The following is a 19,293-nucleotide window of genomic DNA, read 5'->3' as shown; positions in this document are numbered from 1 at the left end:
GGCTCTCACCCCAGGAACAGTCCATGGGGCTGGCCCTGGAAGACCTGGAGGACGCATTCTCCCCCGGAGTCCTCCGCCCCTTTACAGTCCCCACGGAGGAGGGAAGGCTCTCTTCCTCATCCTCCGTGTAGGGGTCGCTCTCCGATACACCAGACCTCACGGACGGGGAATAGTCCTCTGCACCGTAATCCACGGTGGACGCATCGTCCTTCTGTACCCTGGGAGAGGGACCTACAGGCGGAGGGAGGTAGTCCTCCTCTTCTGACTCCTCCTCCTCTTCACCGTAGATGGACGGAGGGTAATCCTCAGCATAGTCGACGGTGGTGTCGTCGCAGATGGACTGAGGGTACTCCTCATCCTCTTCCCCCTCCCCAACATAGTCGATGGTGGGAGCGGAGTAAAATAAAGCCCGCGCTGGGAGAAGGGCCCACAGGTGGAGGGCGGTACTCCTCCTCTTCTGACTCCTCCTCGGACTCCCCCTCTCCAAACTCCTCCTCCGGGGTCGACGCGGTGGCGCCGACTGTGCAGGCGCCCACCCTCTGAGGAGAGAGGGCGCGGGAAGGAGAGGGGTTTCGCTTCCTCCACATGCGCACCACTCCCTGGTAGAGCTCCTCTTTTAACGCGGGATCTTCGGTCACTTGAACCCCGCGTAGCATGAACGAGCACACCCGGTCCGACTCCAGCTGCTCCGGTGTAGGGACGGCGTCTCGGCGCGGTGGAGGGGAAGAAGCACGGTGATGCCGCTTACTGGGGTGCTGACTCTTTTTCGGCCGAGTCGTATAGCCTGGCATCTTCCTGGTGTCTCAGACGGCTCATCGTTCTGTGACGGTGGCGCCAGAGAGACGGACGAGACACGAGTCCGGTTGTTCGCTCACAGTCACTTTATTTTTAACAACAGGTATTGCGCAATCAGCGCATGATAAACACTCACACACAGCACACAACATGCAGACTGTAGACAACGACGAGCACAGGACACTGCGCGAGCGCACATTAAATAGACAAACCACATTAGCCCCACGTGATCACGAGACGATTCACAGGTGAGACTTATTAATCACACGACAAAACCCTAACCACGGATATCCACTGACGCAGACAAAGCACGTGGACAACGTTGACACACGCCCAAAAGGGAGGGGCCGGGGTCCTCAACGTGACATCAGTAATGATATTACCACACATTCTCCAGGGTCCTTAGCCTCATTTCCTCCTTACAGACTGCTTACCGTTCTAGCTTCTATTTTGAATAAAAGTGCTGAATGTAAATGTGAATCTCCCCCAAAAAATGTCTGTTGTTCTTGTACTACTGCGTACTGCGCTACGCAGAATGTTACAGTCCTGATTATACAATATAGTACAAATGCAGAGGCAGAGAAAATTCAGATGACCTTCACCCTTGATCTTTCAGAACAATGTATGCAATAATTTTCTTAACCCTCTATTGCACGACTTATTACTTAACCATGATAAAAATGTTTTAATGTGTTTTAACTATGTAAAAATGCTTTTTAATGGAAATTAAAAATAAAATAAAATTAGGGGGATAAATTGTTGCCATATGGCAAGAATGTGCAGTCATAGAAATGACTTGCCCACCTGGTGAAATGTAAAATAAAGAATCATGATATAAATGATTGTGACAGAATGTCATAATATATGAAACATTTATTACTTTTAAAATAAAATACCTCTACCTGTTTCTTCTGGTTCTGCCTCTGTGTCTGAACTTGACTCTAACCTGTTACAACTCTTATTCAGGTTCACACCAACTCCTCATCACTGCTCACTAGTTCATCCTCATTCTGTTCTTGTGGAAGAGCAACTCTATCCTGTTCACCTTCTCTCTAACATAGAAGATTTCACCATTTCTGAGGAAGAAAGCATCATATGTTGTAAGGAATGCCACCTGATCTCCACCTAACCAGCCTCACCTGACGCTCATCACCACGACCCCCTGTATCTATACTTACACGCCCACATTCCACTTCCTAGTCGCGAAGTATTGCCGACACATGCCGCATACCAAGCCTTTCGATTACCTGTCTGCTCTCCTGTGTTCTGACCCTCGATTACGTCCCCGACCTTGTCTCCTGCCTAGTCCCTCTGTACCTCCTGACTTCTGCTCCCCCATTATGACCCTGGACCATCCTGACCACACCAAGAAAACGCTGTTGCTACTGATCCCAGTGTTAGTGATACACATGCCTGTTTCTGTACCAGTGTCTCATTTCAATAAAAGCCGTATTCTTTCGCATTTGGATCCCTCTCTGCCTGATCAATACGTTACAATATGTAAACTGGCTATACAGCCAAAATGCAGTCTACAATTCCTATGCTTTCCAGTGGTGATATTTATAATCAAGATAATGTTGCAGTTAAAAAATGTTAGGGTTAGAATTAGGCTTAGGGAATAACAAAATGTAAATAAAAGTGTTTTTTCTCATTTTAAATGTAATAAAAAGTTGTAAGCATACAACTGTAAGTCTCAGAATAGCCTACTTCTGTCACGTCCGGAGCATGGCGAAAAATCGAGACAGAGAATCCTTCTGGACTTGAACGGACGTAACGTTTAATAGAACAAATAGCGCAGACAGCGCACATGAAACACTGAAACACGTGTTTCACTCAGACAACGACGAGCACAGGACACTGCGCGAACGAACATTAAGTAGACAAACCACATAATCCCCACGTGATAACGAGACGAGCCACAGGTGAGACGAATCATTACAAGACGTAACCGCACCCACGGAGATCCACTGACGCAGACTAGTAGACGCAGACGACGTAAACACACACCCAAAAGGAGGGGTTTGTGTGATGCACGTTCAGTGTAAATGTGTTTTATGTGCGCTGTCTGCGCAATTAGTGTAATAAACGTAACGTCTGGAAAGAGGATTCTGTCTCGTCCGTTGCTTTCACCAAAACATTACAGTTAAAAGTTAGTGTTCTTGTCAAAGTAGAAGTCCCCCCACCCTCAATTAAATAGTAACATGGATTTTATATTTAGACTTTCATTAAATCCAAGATAAAGTAATTGTTGTAATATGGCAACATCATGCAATAGAGGGACTGCCTAACAAAGTCGGTATGTTTATTGTCAAGCATCAACATCAGAGCTGTATGAGTCAAGCACACACCAGCACATAGTAGGCTACAACATGTAAATATCGCATAGCCATATCATATAGCCATTGTTAGTGTTTACAACATCTGTAAAAATCTGACATGCACAAAAGTTTGACTGGACTGTCTTCAGTGTTTTTTTTTTTCCAACGTTCATGCCTGTACTTACATAGCATTTTGATGTCAATTTAAATCTTATAAATAAGCAAACATGTCCTTCATGCATTCAGGCTAGTCCGACAGCGATTTTACTGAAAATAAAAATAAATAAATAAACACCTGCATATTTGTAGCTTCTCAGCGTAATTCCCAAGCCAGAAAATAATTATGCAACAATTATGAAAATGAAAATAATGAGTTTGGAAATCGCTTTGTATGTTAAGCACTAGACTATAAGGGCATAGAAGAACATAGGGCATCCCTGCTGTAAACTAAACACTAATACTATACTATGTATTTTTATTATATACAGTACAGTCTTAACAGTAAGGATTTGGCAGGCTAGTACACAAAATATTAATGTTTTTCTCTGTTTTGTACTAACAGAAAGTAATTAAGTATTGCTATGCCAATGTATGTCATTGCAACCTACAACTGAATCCCTTGAGATTTTATTTTAATTCTTAATAAATAAATTAAGAAATCTGAATGAACTGTACCTTTTACCATACTACTTTAAGACAACAAAGATGCTCTTGCAGAAGAGCACTGCTTTCTTTGCTAGGTCTCTTTCAGGCCTCTTTTCATTCCTAAATTCATTCCTAGCAATCAAATAGATGACTGAAAAGTTTGGGAAACCCCATACTGGAACACGAGTAAGGATGAATAGGACATTTCTGTCTGAAAGCAATCAGATCTTTTCATAAGTGGTCACTTAAGACGCATTCAAAATGCAGTTGTAAGCGGCATTCGTTTGTGATCAGATCACCCAAGACATGTTATTGCCAGGTGTAAACAGGGTGTGTGTTCATACAATGCACATTCTGGAGTTTCTTTAATAGGCTAGCATTAATACTAACGTAGTGATTAAGAACATTAGTATCAATAATTTTTTTTCTTTACATCTCATGGCCATCTACTGGAATACCTACACTGCATATACGGACAAGAGGAAAAGTGACGAAGGCCTGTATAATGTTCCATTCCATATCTGTAGTGTTTAACGAGTTGTTTTCCATATGTGAAGTGTTTAGCAGGTTGTTTTCACAGCTTTGACTCCAAGCATATGTCTTTGGTTGGAGAGCCACATACTCTGATATTTCTAAAGTCCTCTGAGATCTCAAGTGGAGTTTTGCCTTTTGTTTCTGGTAGGATGATGAAGAAGAAGACAGATGCAGCCAAACACAAACGAGAAGAGGAGGAAGGTGAGGGACTTCAGCTCAGCCTGAGGAACACAAGACAGCAACATATCAGATTTTCAATGGTTGAGCTCTTCTGTACCACATACTGTATAGCTACTACAGCAGGGGTGCCCACAAGTTTTCAGCTTGCGATCTACTTATAAGATGACCGAAAGATCTACTTATTTATTTTTTAGTGGCGTGTGTCGATCGTTGACCGGGGGATGGGCACGATGTGTGTCGATCGTTGACGGGGGGGAACACACACGTCAGATTGGCTACCATGTATGTCAATCAAAATACAACCGTCAGTGCAGATGGACGATAGCCTTTCATTCATCCACTACTTTGTAATGTCATGCGATCTACCCACACTTCCTTCGCGATCGACATAATGGGCACCCCTGTACTGCAGCAACCCCATGTTCAATTATCTCTTTATTCCTGAGGTTTATGTCTGTACTTTATCCCTGGAGTTTATCCAACGTATGAGCTTTTGTATGTCTGCACAGCTGTTTTTTTTTTTACTTTGTTGCATTTCCTTATACATAAGTGCATATACAAATTTTCAGAAGACACCAAATAATGATTAGATGGAATATGCAGGAACCATTATAGCTAGAATTATGAATTTTGGCTAGACAGTTACTTGCTGTCGTATTTTAGCATGTGATTTCAAAGTCAAATTCAAAGTCAAATTTATTTATATAGCGCTTTTCACAACACACGTTGTCACAAAGCAGCTTTACAATCATATGGGTCCAGATCCCTAATGAGCAAGCCAAAGGCGACAGTGGCGGGGAAAAACTCCCTATTTCACCGTATGCTGCACTAAGTAAACTGTTTCATCAACTCCTGCTTGAATCAGGGTTGTAGAGCTTTGCCTTTGGCCTTCTGGAAGTTAGTAAAAGAATAACGATCCTGCTGTGAGGTGGTTTTACTTTGTTTTTTTGAACATTACTGAATTCAGTAGGGTAAATAATTTTCAAGGGCTTGAATAAGTACACCAGTCTGTCTAGTGTGTCTGTGCAGGAGTACTAAGGAATACATCCAGTTCCCTTATTGCCTGTAATAATGGGATGTTGACATGCAGTTGTGTTGTTACTGTGGTTACGTAATAAACTTACTAGAAGGAAGGGAGAAATTAATCCAAATATGGAAAAGTTTGCCCATACGAGAAATCCACTGACCACAAATGCAGCGGACCGATATGACTGGACAAACATCTCGTGGCTCAGGGGTGGAGCTACACCAGCTGTCAAAGACATTCATGACACATTTGTCCTTTATGACATAACTGAAGTGAAGATATTCACACATTATCATCAGTGGATGGGGCTGAAGCAATGATTTGTCCACTTTGTCAAAAATTGTCCACTTATTTTAAAAATAGTCCAACAGCCAAGACGTGTTCACCTGATGTTTGTTATTAAACCATGTGCAGTCTTTAAATAATGTCACACAGGCTTGGTGGTGGTGACTTACTGCATATTACATGAAGATTACACGACTTCACCTCAATGCTGAATGCTATAACACTACAGGAGCATCCATCCTGGGCAACCGGAATCACAGACCAGTTGATGATCGTTCCACTTTTAAATATGGACTATCCAAGCCATTTTAGATGAGATGAGATTAATACTGTTTTGTATCAAGTATATGAAGATTTTGTTGTGTATTTTAACAATTTGGGTGAAATGGTTGCTAGCAACATGTACCTTACGGATTCAATGCTGAACTGATAACAGAAATACCAACCTTGTCTAGGCTGATCGACTGCAATTGTAAATTGTGTACGTTTTTCATTGGATTATTCCTGTGATATTTGTGTATTATCTTACCTGGTCCTGCTCCATAAAAGATGATAAAAAGAAATATGAATCCAACAGTGCTGTATGGAATCCAGGAAGCGTAGTCCTAGTAAGGCAAGAGATCAAAATCAGAGGCATGGATCTTTGTGGAGCTATGAACTCTGGTGTCAATGTCTTAAACACGAGGTGCACTTGATCAAACTCTGACTCTTTTAGCCTAATATATTTCTAATGTCAGTTAAACAACATATTTAACATCTTTAAATTATGTGAGTATCAGTGTGGCTACTGAATGAAGCCGTTTTGGTCACCTTTAGTTGAAGCGTGATGGTGATCAAAGCCATGAGGGCTGCCTTAGCACCAAAACATGCCCACAGAAGCACTCTCCTCTCTACCCGGTCAATCAGCAGACCCTGTGCACAAACATCTTACTCAGAATCAATATTTTTGTAATCAATCTTTTTGGCTCTTTATTGATTACCTTCTGAACTGTTGATCAACACAAACACAATGGCGCAAGTTCAGGATTCTCAGGTTCAGGAGAAATTCTAGAACTCACACATGTGATGTTGGTAAAGATTTCTGACATCCCCACTCCCAGGGTGACATAACGGATCTTGTCCACTGGAATCCCTGCTTCCTGGAAGATGCTGAATGAAAACACGCTGATCTGTGGGAGGAATATTTCAACGTACTGAAAACGAATATATGGTGCTTTTTGTTCAGAATTCCATACATATAGGCCCACTAACACTGTTAGATTTAAAGTGGCACCCCTAAATCCTGTAGTAGAGTGGCACTACTGCTAACTAGCCGCACTGCTCACAACTAATTTTGCATTATTCTTAATATGGTTGCATTGTTCATATTATGGTTGTATTGTTCGTAATATGGTTGCTTTGTTTGTAATGTGGTAGCACTGCTATTGAAATTCAAACTGTAACAAATTAATATAGCACAAACTGCTTCACATTCAAAACCCAAGAGTTGCATTTAAAAAAATAATATAAATAGAATATATGAAGTCCAATCATGCAAAGCATGTGATTGCATGTAGAGATGCACAGAGGGAAAATGTTTATTCCTGTGACATAACAGTCAGTAAATGATTACCACCACTACGACTATGACTGCTTAACTAAATACTGTAATGTTTAATTTTTGCAGTTTACCCCTGAAATGCCGCAGAGTTGGATGCCTTCATTCAGGACCAGCAGAGTGAGGAGCTGCCAGCGTACACTCTTGTCCCTCAGCAGCTCCTGTAGAGTCTTACTCCGCTCTCCTTTCAGAGACGCCTGCTCCTCCAACATCTCCTCAATCTCCTTCTCATACTCTCCAGGTCCCCACAGACACTGCAGCGCTGCAACACACACACACACGCACACACACACACACACACACACACACATGCACAAACACACGCACAAACGCACACACACGCACAAACACACACACACGCACAAACACACACACGCACAAACACACACACACTGGTGGTTAGAGACCTGGCCTTGTGACCAGATGGTTGTGGTTTCGATTGCCAGACCCCCCTAAACATTTAACAAACATTTATATAAACATTTAAAACAGGCATGGTAAAATTATGTATGTAGATTTGTACCTTTTCTACATTGTTCAGTGTCCTCTTTCTCTATCAGTAAGTATCTTGGTGCTTCAGGGAAGAAAGGCAACGTTAGCATCTGAATCAGGGAGAAAAATGCTGGAACACAGAGCAGAATATTCCAGAACTCCTCCCGGCCCAGGAGCTCACTGTGTGGGTAGCACATTAGATAGTGTTAAAGTTGAAACTAAACTCCACAGGGGGATAAACAGAAACGGCATTGTACTAACATTAACTAACATTATACTTCACCTCAGGCCCATGATCTGTCCCGTCAGCTTTCCAATGGCCATGAACGTAGCAACAGTAAGGGTCACGACCCCTCTGATCTCCTTGGGTGAGCTCTCTCCCAGGTAGAGAACATGGATGTTCCCACCGAACCCTAATCAAGATCAGTATTTCCATTATTAAAGATTAAAGTGTTCACCATCTTCGATGATTATATCACATATATATGTGGGATATGAAAAGATTATTATACATTATTATATGTGGGATATGAAAAGACTGCATCACTTGTATTAGTGTTATTGAACAAGACTGTCTCTAGCTATGTCAGCTGTAGAGAGTTACCTGTGGCTAAACCAAACAAGAAACGAGACAGCATGATAATCTCAAACGAGTTTGCAGCTCTGCATGTGCACATGATGGCTGAAGCTACAATGTTGATCACATTGTTCCAGAGCATGGCCCTCTTTCTGTGAATAAAAGAGTTTATATTAGTTATAATGAGTGTTTACTTATGCATAGAAGAAACAGGATGTTTCAGACAGAAGTACTTCATCAGCTCTGCAAGTAAAGTTATTCTGCAATTTTTATTACTGAACTCTATTGTCATACTGTACAATTAGCTAACAATTACGGTAACTAATAACCTTTGCGATACATTGAGAAACAATGATTATAAGGCACACAGTGTTATTCTACCTGCCCCTTATAACGTACCCTTTTAACCTACTCATCATAACTCACTTTTAAGCACTGATCAATAAACTAGAAGAAACGAGTTTAAGAAACGTAGGAACTCTCACCTGCCCAGGTAGTTGGTGACCCACCGGACACTGATGGCACCAAAGAGTCCACCTAAAGCAAACGAGGACACCACAGCAGACCAGACCATTCTGGTCAAGTTCTCTCCTGGAGCGCCACCATACCGCTGTGTCCAGCTGCTGTTTATGAACTCCTTAATGAACTGTGTCAAAAGGCAAACTGAAATGTATTCAAATGCTGCATTTTTACTCCAACAGTTGTCACAAAGTAGCTCACCGCATGTCCGGGTGGCAAAGGTGGCATCTTGTGACTGCATTAAGTCTGTTATCATTCTACTGATTGTTTGTCTATGGTCAAAGCATGGCTATGAGCTGATTATGTTTGTCTATGGTCACTGTATGACTGTGACGGGTAGGGTGAGCGAAAATAAATGGAAGCGATCACGCCAAGTCTCAGGGAAATAGGATGGTTTAATATGTAAAGTGCGCAAACCAAAACCCGTGAACTGATCCGAATTAAGGATATAATAACCAGCAGTCAACTGGTACAAAGACAAGACATATATAGACGAACAAACGACCCTCAGGTGAGACGGATTGCGGGCTCCGCCCACCTGAGGGACGAACACAACGCCACACCCACAGGACAAGCTGCTGCTGTAGACGGGGGTGACCAGTAGGGGGCCGCCGTACCGTGACAGATCCCCCCTCCAAGCCGCACTCCCCTCCACCGGCTGTGCGGCCTACAGCAGCAGCACACAAAACAAAGGGGCAGGCAGGCAGGGACAAGGGACACACCCCCTGTAGTCCCGGAGCTGAAACACAAAACACAAACACAGGTTAGCTCGCCTACCTGGGCGGGACCCTGGACCGACTGGGCCGTCCACAAGACAAAACCACGCCCCGGTCGGTCACAGGGCCCTCACGCCCTAACCGGCCTTAAGCCGCATAGCCCCACAGGTGCGAGGACGGCGGGCCACGGCTCCGTGTCCGTCCGGGGTGTATGTGTGCAGGTTACCTCCCTGGGGCGTGGCTAAGTCACCTCCTGGACCTACCTCCTCCCGGAGCTGGCCCCTGCCTTCTGCTAGGGGCCACCCCAGCCTCCTGGGGAGTCAGCCCCAGCCAGGGCCTGACTTTACGAGGTGGACTCCTCCACCAAACCCAGGAGCGCCAGAGACCGAGGCCCAGAGCACCCTTATCGCGGGCTGGGGAACAGCCCCCAATGGCCTCCTGGTCACCCCGAGCAGGAGGGAGGATCTCCATCTTCAGCAGGAGCTCTTCGGACCAGAGCCCTATCGTCCCCAAACATCCGGGGGCCCCAGCCCTCTAGGGAGGGGCTCTTTCCGACCGGGCTCCGGTCACCCCACAACATAAGGGGGCTCCTGCCAGCTGAAGACCCCCACAAGGTCCAGGACTGCCACGATCCACCGCCAGGGAGAAGCACCTGCACATAAAACACAAAATGCACACACACACCCACACACACCAACACAAAACATAGACGCGCACTGCCCTGATCCCCCTTACAATGGGGGAGGGGTCTCCGTCTTAGCAGGGGACCTCCACCTGCTCAGGAGAACCCCCCACGTTCCTGGTCAGGGCCTCCCTCAGGAGCGACGCCCTCCGTGCCACTCCCCGTGGTACGGGACCATCACTGGTCCACCCCCAACACACACTCAAGGGGGAGGAGCATGTGTGGAATTACATACAACATATCACAGGCACGCGAGAACAACACACGCAAAGACTAGACAAAAACGGTGTACAGACGACGAACGGACGCGCCGCTCATGTTCGCAGTCACTCCCCACATGAAACACAACACAACGAGGAGCGAGGCGACAGTGAGGAGCGGCTTCCGCGCTTTACACAAAACATTGAACATTCAACACCACGAGCACGCACACTGATCCAGACGCCCGTTCACACGTACACACTTTACACTCACACAACATGAAGAGTTTCCCGGGGAAGACGCCCCGGTCTTCGCCGTGCCACTCACAACACTAATGCACGGCGAAACTCTTCAGACAGACAATGTACAGGAAGAGCTTTCCCAGGGCAGACTGCCCTGGTCCTCGCCGTGCTACACACATACACAAAACACATAAGCACAGCGAAGCTCTTCACACAAAACACCACGCAGACAAACACTTACCACGAGACATGACCACGAACGAAGGAGAAAGCAAAGGAGACTGGAGACTGGCGGCTTCCGAAGGGTGGCTGGTTATTCTGTGACGGGTAGGGTGAGCGAATAACCTGGAGCGCCACCATACCGCTGTGTCCAGCTGCTGTTTATGAACTCCTTAATGAACTGTGTCAAAAGGCAAACTGAAATGTATTCAAATGCTGCATTTTTACTCCAACAGTTGTCACAAAGTAGCTCACCGCATGTCCGGGTGGCAAAGGTGGCATCTTGTGACTGCATTAAGTCTGTTATCATTCTTCTGATTATGTTTGTCTATGGTCAAAGCATGGCTATGAGCTGATTATGTTTGTCTATGGTCACTGTATGACTGTGACGGGTAGGGTGAGCGAAAATAAATGGAAGCGATCATGCCAAGTCTCAGGGAAATAGGATGGTTTAATATGTAAATTGCGCAAACCAAAACCCGTGAACTGATCCGAATTAAGGATATAATAACCAGCAGTCAACTGGTACAAAGACAAGACATATATAGACGAACAAACGACCCTCAGGTAGAGTCCTGCACGGGTCCGATTTTTGAGACCCGTACCCACCCATATCCGCAGAGTACAGCACCCACCCGCCCGCGAACCCGTGGCTATTTCAAAGTTAAATCCGTACCCCCCCGGACCCGTTAATATTCTACCCGTTACCCACCCGTGCCCGTGAAAAATCACACAAATCGAAAGTATTCCTATAGAGCACTTTATTTTTCAATGCGCCTCTGAAAAAACGTCAGTACAACACAAAATAAAATATGGTTGCTGTGCAGGAACAGTATGGCTATTCCTATCTAAAATTAGCAACTGCAAAACGAGAGGGAACAAATGCCAGTATAACAACTAAATAAAATCGCATAGGTTCACAAATCTATCCTAGGTTACTGCGCAGGAACAGTATATCGTCCACAGTCCCAGGTTTGAGCTGCGTTCTGCGCTCTTGGATCACAAATCCTAAACCCCAAGTTCTCTCTCGTCATTTTTCCTTGTTCTAGCACGGCCACCCATTTGCTTTGTAACCACCAAGCAAGCTACAATAAATGCCCGGTTGTAACGGTCTGCGAAGCGCAGAACAGGTAGGCGGACACAAACGCTGAGGAGAGCGAGATTTATTACAGGAAATTCCAAAAGCAGCGTCGATGTAACAGGCATGGGTCAAACCGGGCAGGCAATCAGGATACGAAACATGAACAGACATGGTAACGGGCACGGGAAACAACAAGGCAGACTAAGAACGGGAGAACAGGCAAAACACACGGAAGACAAATAACACGGCGGCGTAAACTCACAAGCAGGCATATACAAATGAACAGGTAGGAACAAAAAGACCGATACGGACATGGGAGACACAGGGACATTTATACACAGAACTAAACTAGGGACAGGTGATGACAATGACACAGGGGCGTGGTTACAAACGAGGAATCATCAAAATAAACGAGCAGGGCGGGACAAACAGGCAGGGAACACGGACATGAGGGAACCCAGAGTGACAGCTACGAGAGGGGGCGTTGCCCTACGTGACAGAACCCCCCCTCAAAGCGTGCCACTCCGTGGGGCACGCAAGGGCAGACAGGACAGGGACACCGACCAGGACAGGACAGGACAGGGAACTATGGCACACGGCGAGGGACAGGAACAGCAGACACAGGACAGACCAGAGGGACAGGACCGGGCAGAACAGGACATGGGGCCTGGGGCATGGCAGGGACAAAGACAGGGGACATGGAGGCTGGCCATGAGCTGGGCCGGGGAATGGCAACACAGGCAGGGACCGGGCGAGGCACGGGAGCAGGGCTGGACGGGACAGGATTGGGAACAGACACAGGAGTGGGGCCAGGGGGCAGGGCAGAGACAAGGACAGAGGCAAACACGGCGTGGACTACTGAGACCGGGACAGGAATAAAGTGGGTCAGGACTTGGGAAACAGACACGGGGACAGGGACCTGGAGGAAACGACCAGACACAGACACAGGGACGGGTACGAGGACACGAACAGGTACACACACAGGAACTGGGACCAACACAAAACCAGGGACAGAACATGGGAGCAAGGGGAACATGGACAAAGAGACAGGGGCAGAGCAGGGGGCACAAAGAGTCCAGACCCAATAGAGGGCAGCACAGTCTCTGGGGACACAGGCGCGGCCGGGCGGCGGGCAGCGGGCACAGGTGCGGCCGGGCGGCGGGCAGCGGGCACAGGAGCCGGCAGACGGGCAGCGGGAACAGGAGCCGGCAGGCGGGCACAGGCGCGGCCGGGCGGCGGGCAGCGGGCACAGGCGCGGCCGGGCGGCGGGCAGCGGGCACAGGAGCCGGCAGACGGGCAGCGGGAACAGGAGCCGGCAGGCGGGCACAGGCGCGGCCGGGCGGCGGGCAGCGGGCACAGGCGCGGCCGGGCGGCGGGCAGCGGGCACAGGAGCCGGCAGGCGGGCAGCGGGAACAGGAGCCGGTGCGGATGACCCTTCCTGGGTCGCGAGGACAGGAGCCGGCATGGATGAGACACCCTCAGGGGGCAGAACCACCGGGCTGACGTCCTCAGGGGGCGGAGCCACCAAGCCGACGTCCTCGGGGGGCGGAGCCACCAAGCCGACGTCCTCGGGGGGCGGAGCCACCAAGCCGACGTCCTCGGGGGACGGAGCCACCAAGCCGACGTCCTCGGGGAGCGGAGCCGCCAAGCCGACGTCCTCGGGGAGCGGAGCCGCCATACTGACGTCCTCGGGGGGCGGAGCCGCCATACTGACGTCCTCGGGGGGCGGAGCCGCCATACTGACGTCATCGGGGGGCGGAGCCGCCATACTGACGTCATCGGGGGCGGAGCCGCCATACTGACATCATCGGGGGGCGGGACCGCCATACTGACGTCATCGGGGGGCGGGACCGCCAAGCCAACGTGGCTTGTACTCCCCCCCAAAAAATACTTGGGGGTGTCGTGATGTGTAGCTGGCGGGATCAGCGGCGGTAGGTCCTCCTCCTCAGGGTCCTGGGTGAGCCTGGAAGAATACACAGACACAGAAGCCCCTCGGTGGCTCTCTCTGCGACGGCTCCGCCTCCTCTGAGGCGTCGGGAGCTCGCAGACGCCATCGAGAGCCAACCGAGGGTTAAGCAAACGCCAGTCTGTGCACTCAATCCGTCTGCCCGTGACTTGTACTACAGGTTTCTCCTCCCTATAGTGATCAAGCCGGGCAGACACGTAGCGCTCAACAGGAGTCTCGACGCGAAAGCCAGTCGAAACCGAAAGTGACTGGGCTTTCGTTGGTGCGCGTCGAGACCTCCGTGTTCCCACAGCGCCAGGGGAATTTCTGTCTCTGGTTCGTTCACGCTGTGATATCGGAGAGTTGAACTGGACCGAACCAGCCAACATCTCATCGCAGCGATTAAACTCACCAGAGTCTTGCTCCCTCGCTGTGTCCTTGTGAGATCGGTCTTTATGTAACGGTCTGCGAAGCGCAGAACAGGTAGGCGGACACAAACGCTGAGGAGAGCGAGATTTATTACAGGAAATTCCAAAAGCAGCGTCGATGTAACAGGCATGGGTCAAACCGGGCAGGCAATCAGGATACAAAACATGAACAGACATGGTAACGGGCACGGGAAACAACAAGGCAGACTAAGAACGGGAGAACAGGCAAAACACACAGAAGACAAATAACACGGCGGCGTAAACTCACAAGCAGGCATATACAAACGAACAGGTAGGAACAAAAAGACCGATACGGACATGGGAGACACAGGAACATTTATACACAGAACTAAACTAGGGACAGGTGATGACAATGACACAGGGGCGTGGTTACAAACGAGGAATCATCAAAATAAACGAGCAGGGCGGGACAAACAGGCAGGGAACACGGACATGAGGGAACCCAGAGTGACAGCTACGAGAGGGGGCGTTGCCCTACGTGACACCGGTACTGCGTTATAACCAGCCTCTGCTCATGTTTCCGCTGGAAAAGAACCGAAGTTTGGGTATTACCCCAGAACGGGTGAAGAGTAAAGTTCAGCCCGCTCTGGCCAACGGAGCTACGGTATAAGTAAGCTCCCCTGAGCTTTGCCACCACCATCGGGAGGCACTAATCAGGCAAAATGTAACACTATGTTCATTACGTAGCAAATAAAAGCCTACTAAAAATGACCACTTATTTAACTTACCCGCCCGCATACCCACCCGTATTTTAACTTACCCGCCCGCATACCCACCCGTAAAATTTCGGTATGTGTAAAACCCACTCGTTTCAGCATCTATTTGACCGTACCCGTGGGTACCCGCGGGTACCCGACCCGGTGCAGGACTCTACCCTCAGGTGAGACGGATCGCGGGCTCCGCCCACCTGAGGGACGAACACAACGCCACACCCACAGGACAAGCTGCTGCTGTAGACGGGGGCGACCAGTAGGGGGCCGCCGTACCGTGACAATGACTATGAGCTGATTACACTATGTAACACAAGTTTTGTTCCCAGCTTTTTAATGTTATATTCCAATTGCTTATGTCTAAAACAAATTAAAAATTGCTTACATTTATCATAAACCTTGCTTTTGTGACCACGGCAACGATAATTATGAATTTTTATTATAGAAACAGACAATTTTGCATCTTCTCATTTATACAGACAGACTAAGAACACTATAGGCATTGCAAATTTACACAGATTACCAAAAACTGTTCAGAAGTGTGTGGTTTTCCGAGATTTATGACTATACTGCAAATCAGTTTCAAGAATCAGTCTCCAAGTATAGTCGCCCTTCATGTTCTCGTTATATTGTCCTTGGTAACCGCGTTCGAAGTTCATAATGTCTTGGTGGAAGCGCTCGCCTTGCTCCTCTGAATAAACTCCCATGTTCTCTTTGAACTTATCAAGATGAGCATCAAGGATGTGGATTTTGAGTGACATCCTGCAGCCCATTGCAGCATAGTTCTTTATCAGAGTCTGAACCAGTACATAGTTTTCATCTTTATGATTGCCTAGGAAGCCGCGAACCACTGTGACAAAACTGTTCCAAGCCGCTCTCTCCTTCCTATTCAGCTTCTTGGGAAATTCACTGCACTCTATGATCTTCTTGATTTGTGGTCCGACGAAGACACCAGCTTTGATATTTGCTTCAGACAGCTTAGGGAAAAGATCTTGGAGGTAATTGAAAGCACTCGACTCCTTATCTAGAGCCCTGACAAATTGTTTTATGAGCCCCAACTTGATGTGTAGTGGTGGCATCAGCATCTTGCGTGGGTCCACCAGTGGCTCCCACTTTACATTGTTCTTCCCCACAGTGAACTCTGTCCGCTGAGGCCAGTCCCGCCTGTGATAGTGCGCTTTAGTATCCCGGCTGTCCCAAAGGCAAATAAAGCAAGGATACTTAGTAAAACCACCTTGGAGGCCCATCAGGAATGACACCATTTGACACCAGCAGAGTACTTTTTCACTCTTGTCTTTATAAAATGGCCACATAGGCCTACATAGCAAAATGCGTCTGCTGGATGTATGCAACCTCTTGATGTCATCTAAATTGACTAAGTTGCTGTGTACTGTAAGGGAAAAGGATGTCCCTCCAAACTCGATAAAAATGGTCAATCTTTATTCCATGCAGTATCAAAGTACAAGAGTGTACTGAGGATTCAGCAGAGCAAGATTGATCACCCGGTAGCAGAGTAATATATACATTTGAAAGTAGTGGTCCATCCTAAGCTCCTAATGTAATGGGTTTGGGGTGAAGTGTGAATACTGTCGTTATCAGAATCTGAATAGATATTGAATTCACACCTGTCTATCTAGGTCAATTCCCCTTTGTCTGTGATGGCTGTTGCCCACTTACTATGCAATCCCAATCAATTAGATCATGTCTCTCCGTCTCTCAGGAAGGGCTATAGTGGCCCTATATAACTGTAGTTATACAGCTACCTACCATTCTGTACAGTCCCAGAAAGTTCTAGATAATTCTGGAGAGTTCTAGAAACTTCTTGATAGTTCTCACAATTCCAGAAGCTTCTTAAGTATCTTGAAATATGGCGAAAATCCTTAAAAATAGATAAATTTCAAAATATCATTGTGCTGACCACAAAAGCAAAGTTTACAGGGAATAATAATGTTTTTCTATTCCTTTAGGGTACAAACAATCAGGAAAACACACTTAACAACTGGGAAAAAAATTTTTTTTGAAAATTGTTACATGGTGTTATTACACATTTATGTTTACATTTATATTTAGGACATTTAAAAGATGCTCTTATCCCTTGCTCTGAGGCCCCACAGATCACAATTACAGGAAGGACAACCCCCTCGTAAAGTTTGAAGATACTAAAGTTCATGTAGTGTGTAAGAATGCAAAAAGGTTTTCTACCTGGGGACCCAAAGATCACAACCCCAGGAAGGACAGTTCCTTATAAATTTGAGGAACCAACATTATCTGACTCTCCAAGGTTTAACCACCAACTGCCATCTCTCTGCAATTGACAAACATGCCTATATCTAAGAATGCCAAATTGACCATGATTCTATTCTGAGGTTAGGTACTGGACTCTAACCCCTCCTAGAGGAAGTAGTTATTCAAGACCAATCTAAAGAAACCAAATAAAGGAAAGGATATTGTTACTACAAAGTTGATTACATCTTCAGCCCCAGTATGGTGAATTAAGGAAGCCTTTTAAGTCATACATGATTTTGGAAGAGTGAATGCTACTAAAGTGCCTTAGCTAATTTATCCTGATAAACCAATTAATCTTTTTTCCTAAATGAGGCACCTGCAGTATACACTTTCAGTGTCTGTTGATATGTTATGTAGTTTTTTTCTATCCTTGCCATGTGTCTATGGCTTAGTTCTTTCATTCCTTTGTCCATAACTGAAGGGAAATTGTGACGGGCGGGGGTGAGCAACGAAAAGGAAGCGATCACGCCAAGTCTCAGGGAAAAATGATGGTTTAATAGAAAGTGTGCAAACCTAAAACCCGTGCACTATCTCCAAATTAAGGATATAATGACCAGCAGTCAACTGGTACAAAGACAAGACATATATAGGCAAACAAACGACCCTCAGGTGAGACGGATCACGGGCTCCGCCCACCTGAAGGACGCACATGACGTCACCAGACAACAACAACAGCCGCTGTGGACGGAGGCGGCCGGTAGGGGGCCGCCTCACCGTGACAGACCCCCCCACCAAGCTGCACTCCCCTCCACTGGGTGTGTGGCACACAGCGGCTGCACACAAAACATGAAGGGGCAGGAAGGCAGAGACAGGCAGGAACACACCTCCTGCCGTCCGGGAGCTGAAACATAAAACAAAACATTACACAGCTCACCTCCCCGGGTGGGACCCTGGACCGACCGGGCCGTTAACAACACAAAACCACGCCCCGGTCGGTCACAGGGCCCTCACGCCCTAACCGGCATTCAGCTGGTAAGCCCCATGGGTGTGAGGACGAGGGGCTACGGCTCCTCTCTCGTCCCTCGTGTGTGTGTGGGTGTGCAGGCTACCTTTCCAAGGCGTGGCTACTTCACCTCCTGGACCTACCTCCTCCCAGAGCTGACCCCTGCCTTCTGCTAGGGGTCACCCCAGCCTCCTGGGGAGCCAACCCCTCCCGGGGCCTCTCATCTCAAGGTGGACTCCTCCACCCAACCCAGGAGCGCCAGAGACCGAGGCCCAGAGCACCCCCGACGCGGGCTAGGGAGCAGCCCCAAGGGCCTCCTGGTCACCCCGGGCAGGAGGGAGGATCTCCATCCCCAGCAGGAGCTTTTCAGACCGGAGCCCCATGGTCCCCAAACATCCGGGGGCCCCAGCCCTCTAGGGAGGGGCTCTTCACGACCGGGCTCCGGTCACCCCACAACACAAGGGGGCTCCTGCCAGGTGGAGACCCCCACAAGGTCCAGGAACACTGCCAAGGAGAAGCACCTGCACAAAGAACACAACCTTACACACACACACACACATCACACACATACATCTATACAAACACGAAACACAAACGCGCCCTACCCTATTCAGGGCCTCCCTCGGGAGAGACGCCCTCCGTGCCACACCCCATGGCACGGGACCACAGCCGGTCCCCCCACAAACACACATTTAAGGGGAGGAGCATGCGTGGAATTACATGTAACAGTTGACAACACGCTAGGACAAAACACACACGCAAATACTAGACAAACAAAACTGTGCACAAACGAACGGAACGGGATCCATACGTGCACGCTCGGTAGACACTGACGCGCCGCTCGGGTTCG

The 19,293-nt window shown here is 47.7% G+C and overlaps 1 protein-coding gene across 1 annotated transcript; it reads right to left on the bottom strand.

The window, feature by feature from the left end:
* Window positions 1–6,199: 6,199 nt before the first annotated feature.
* Window positions 6,200–8,273, bottom strand: LOC143527912 (solute carrier family 2, facilitated glucose transporter member 9-like). The gene is made up of 7 exons (XM_077023293.1): window positions 8,157–8,273; window positions 7,905–8,053; window positions 7,456–7,643; window positions 6,843–6,953; window positions 6,595–6,696; window positions 6,314–6,389; window positions 6,200–6,210 (listed from the first exon to the last, which is right to left on the bottom strand). The coding sequence occupies exons 1-7, from the start codon at window positions 8,195–8,197 to the stop codon at window positions 6,200–6,202; spliced, it is 678 nt and encodes a 225-aa protein (XP_076879408.1). The 5' UTR covers window positions 8,198–8,273.
* Between the last annotated feature and the right edge of the window lie 11,020 nt (window positions 8,274–19,293).

Source organism: Brachyhypopomus gauderio, chromosome 1 (genome assembly GCF_052324685.1).
Source record: "Brachyhypopomus gauderio isolate BG-103 chromosome 1, BGAUD_0.2, whole genome shotgun sequence".
Classification (NCBI taxonomy): domain Eukaryota; kingdom Metazoa; phylum Chordata; class Actinopteri; order Gymnotiformes; family Hypopomidae; genus Brachyhypopomus; species Brachyhypopomus gauderio.
This window is presented reverse-complemented; position numbering and strand designations above follow the sequence as displayed.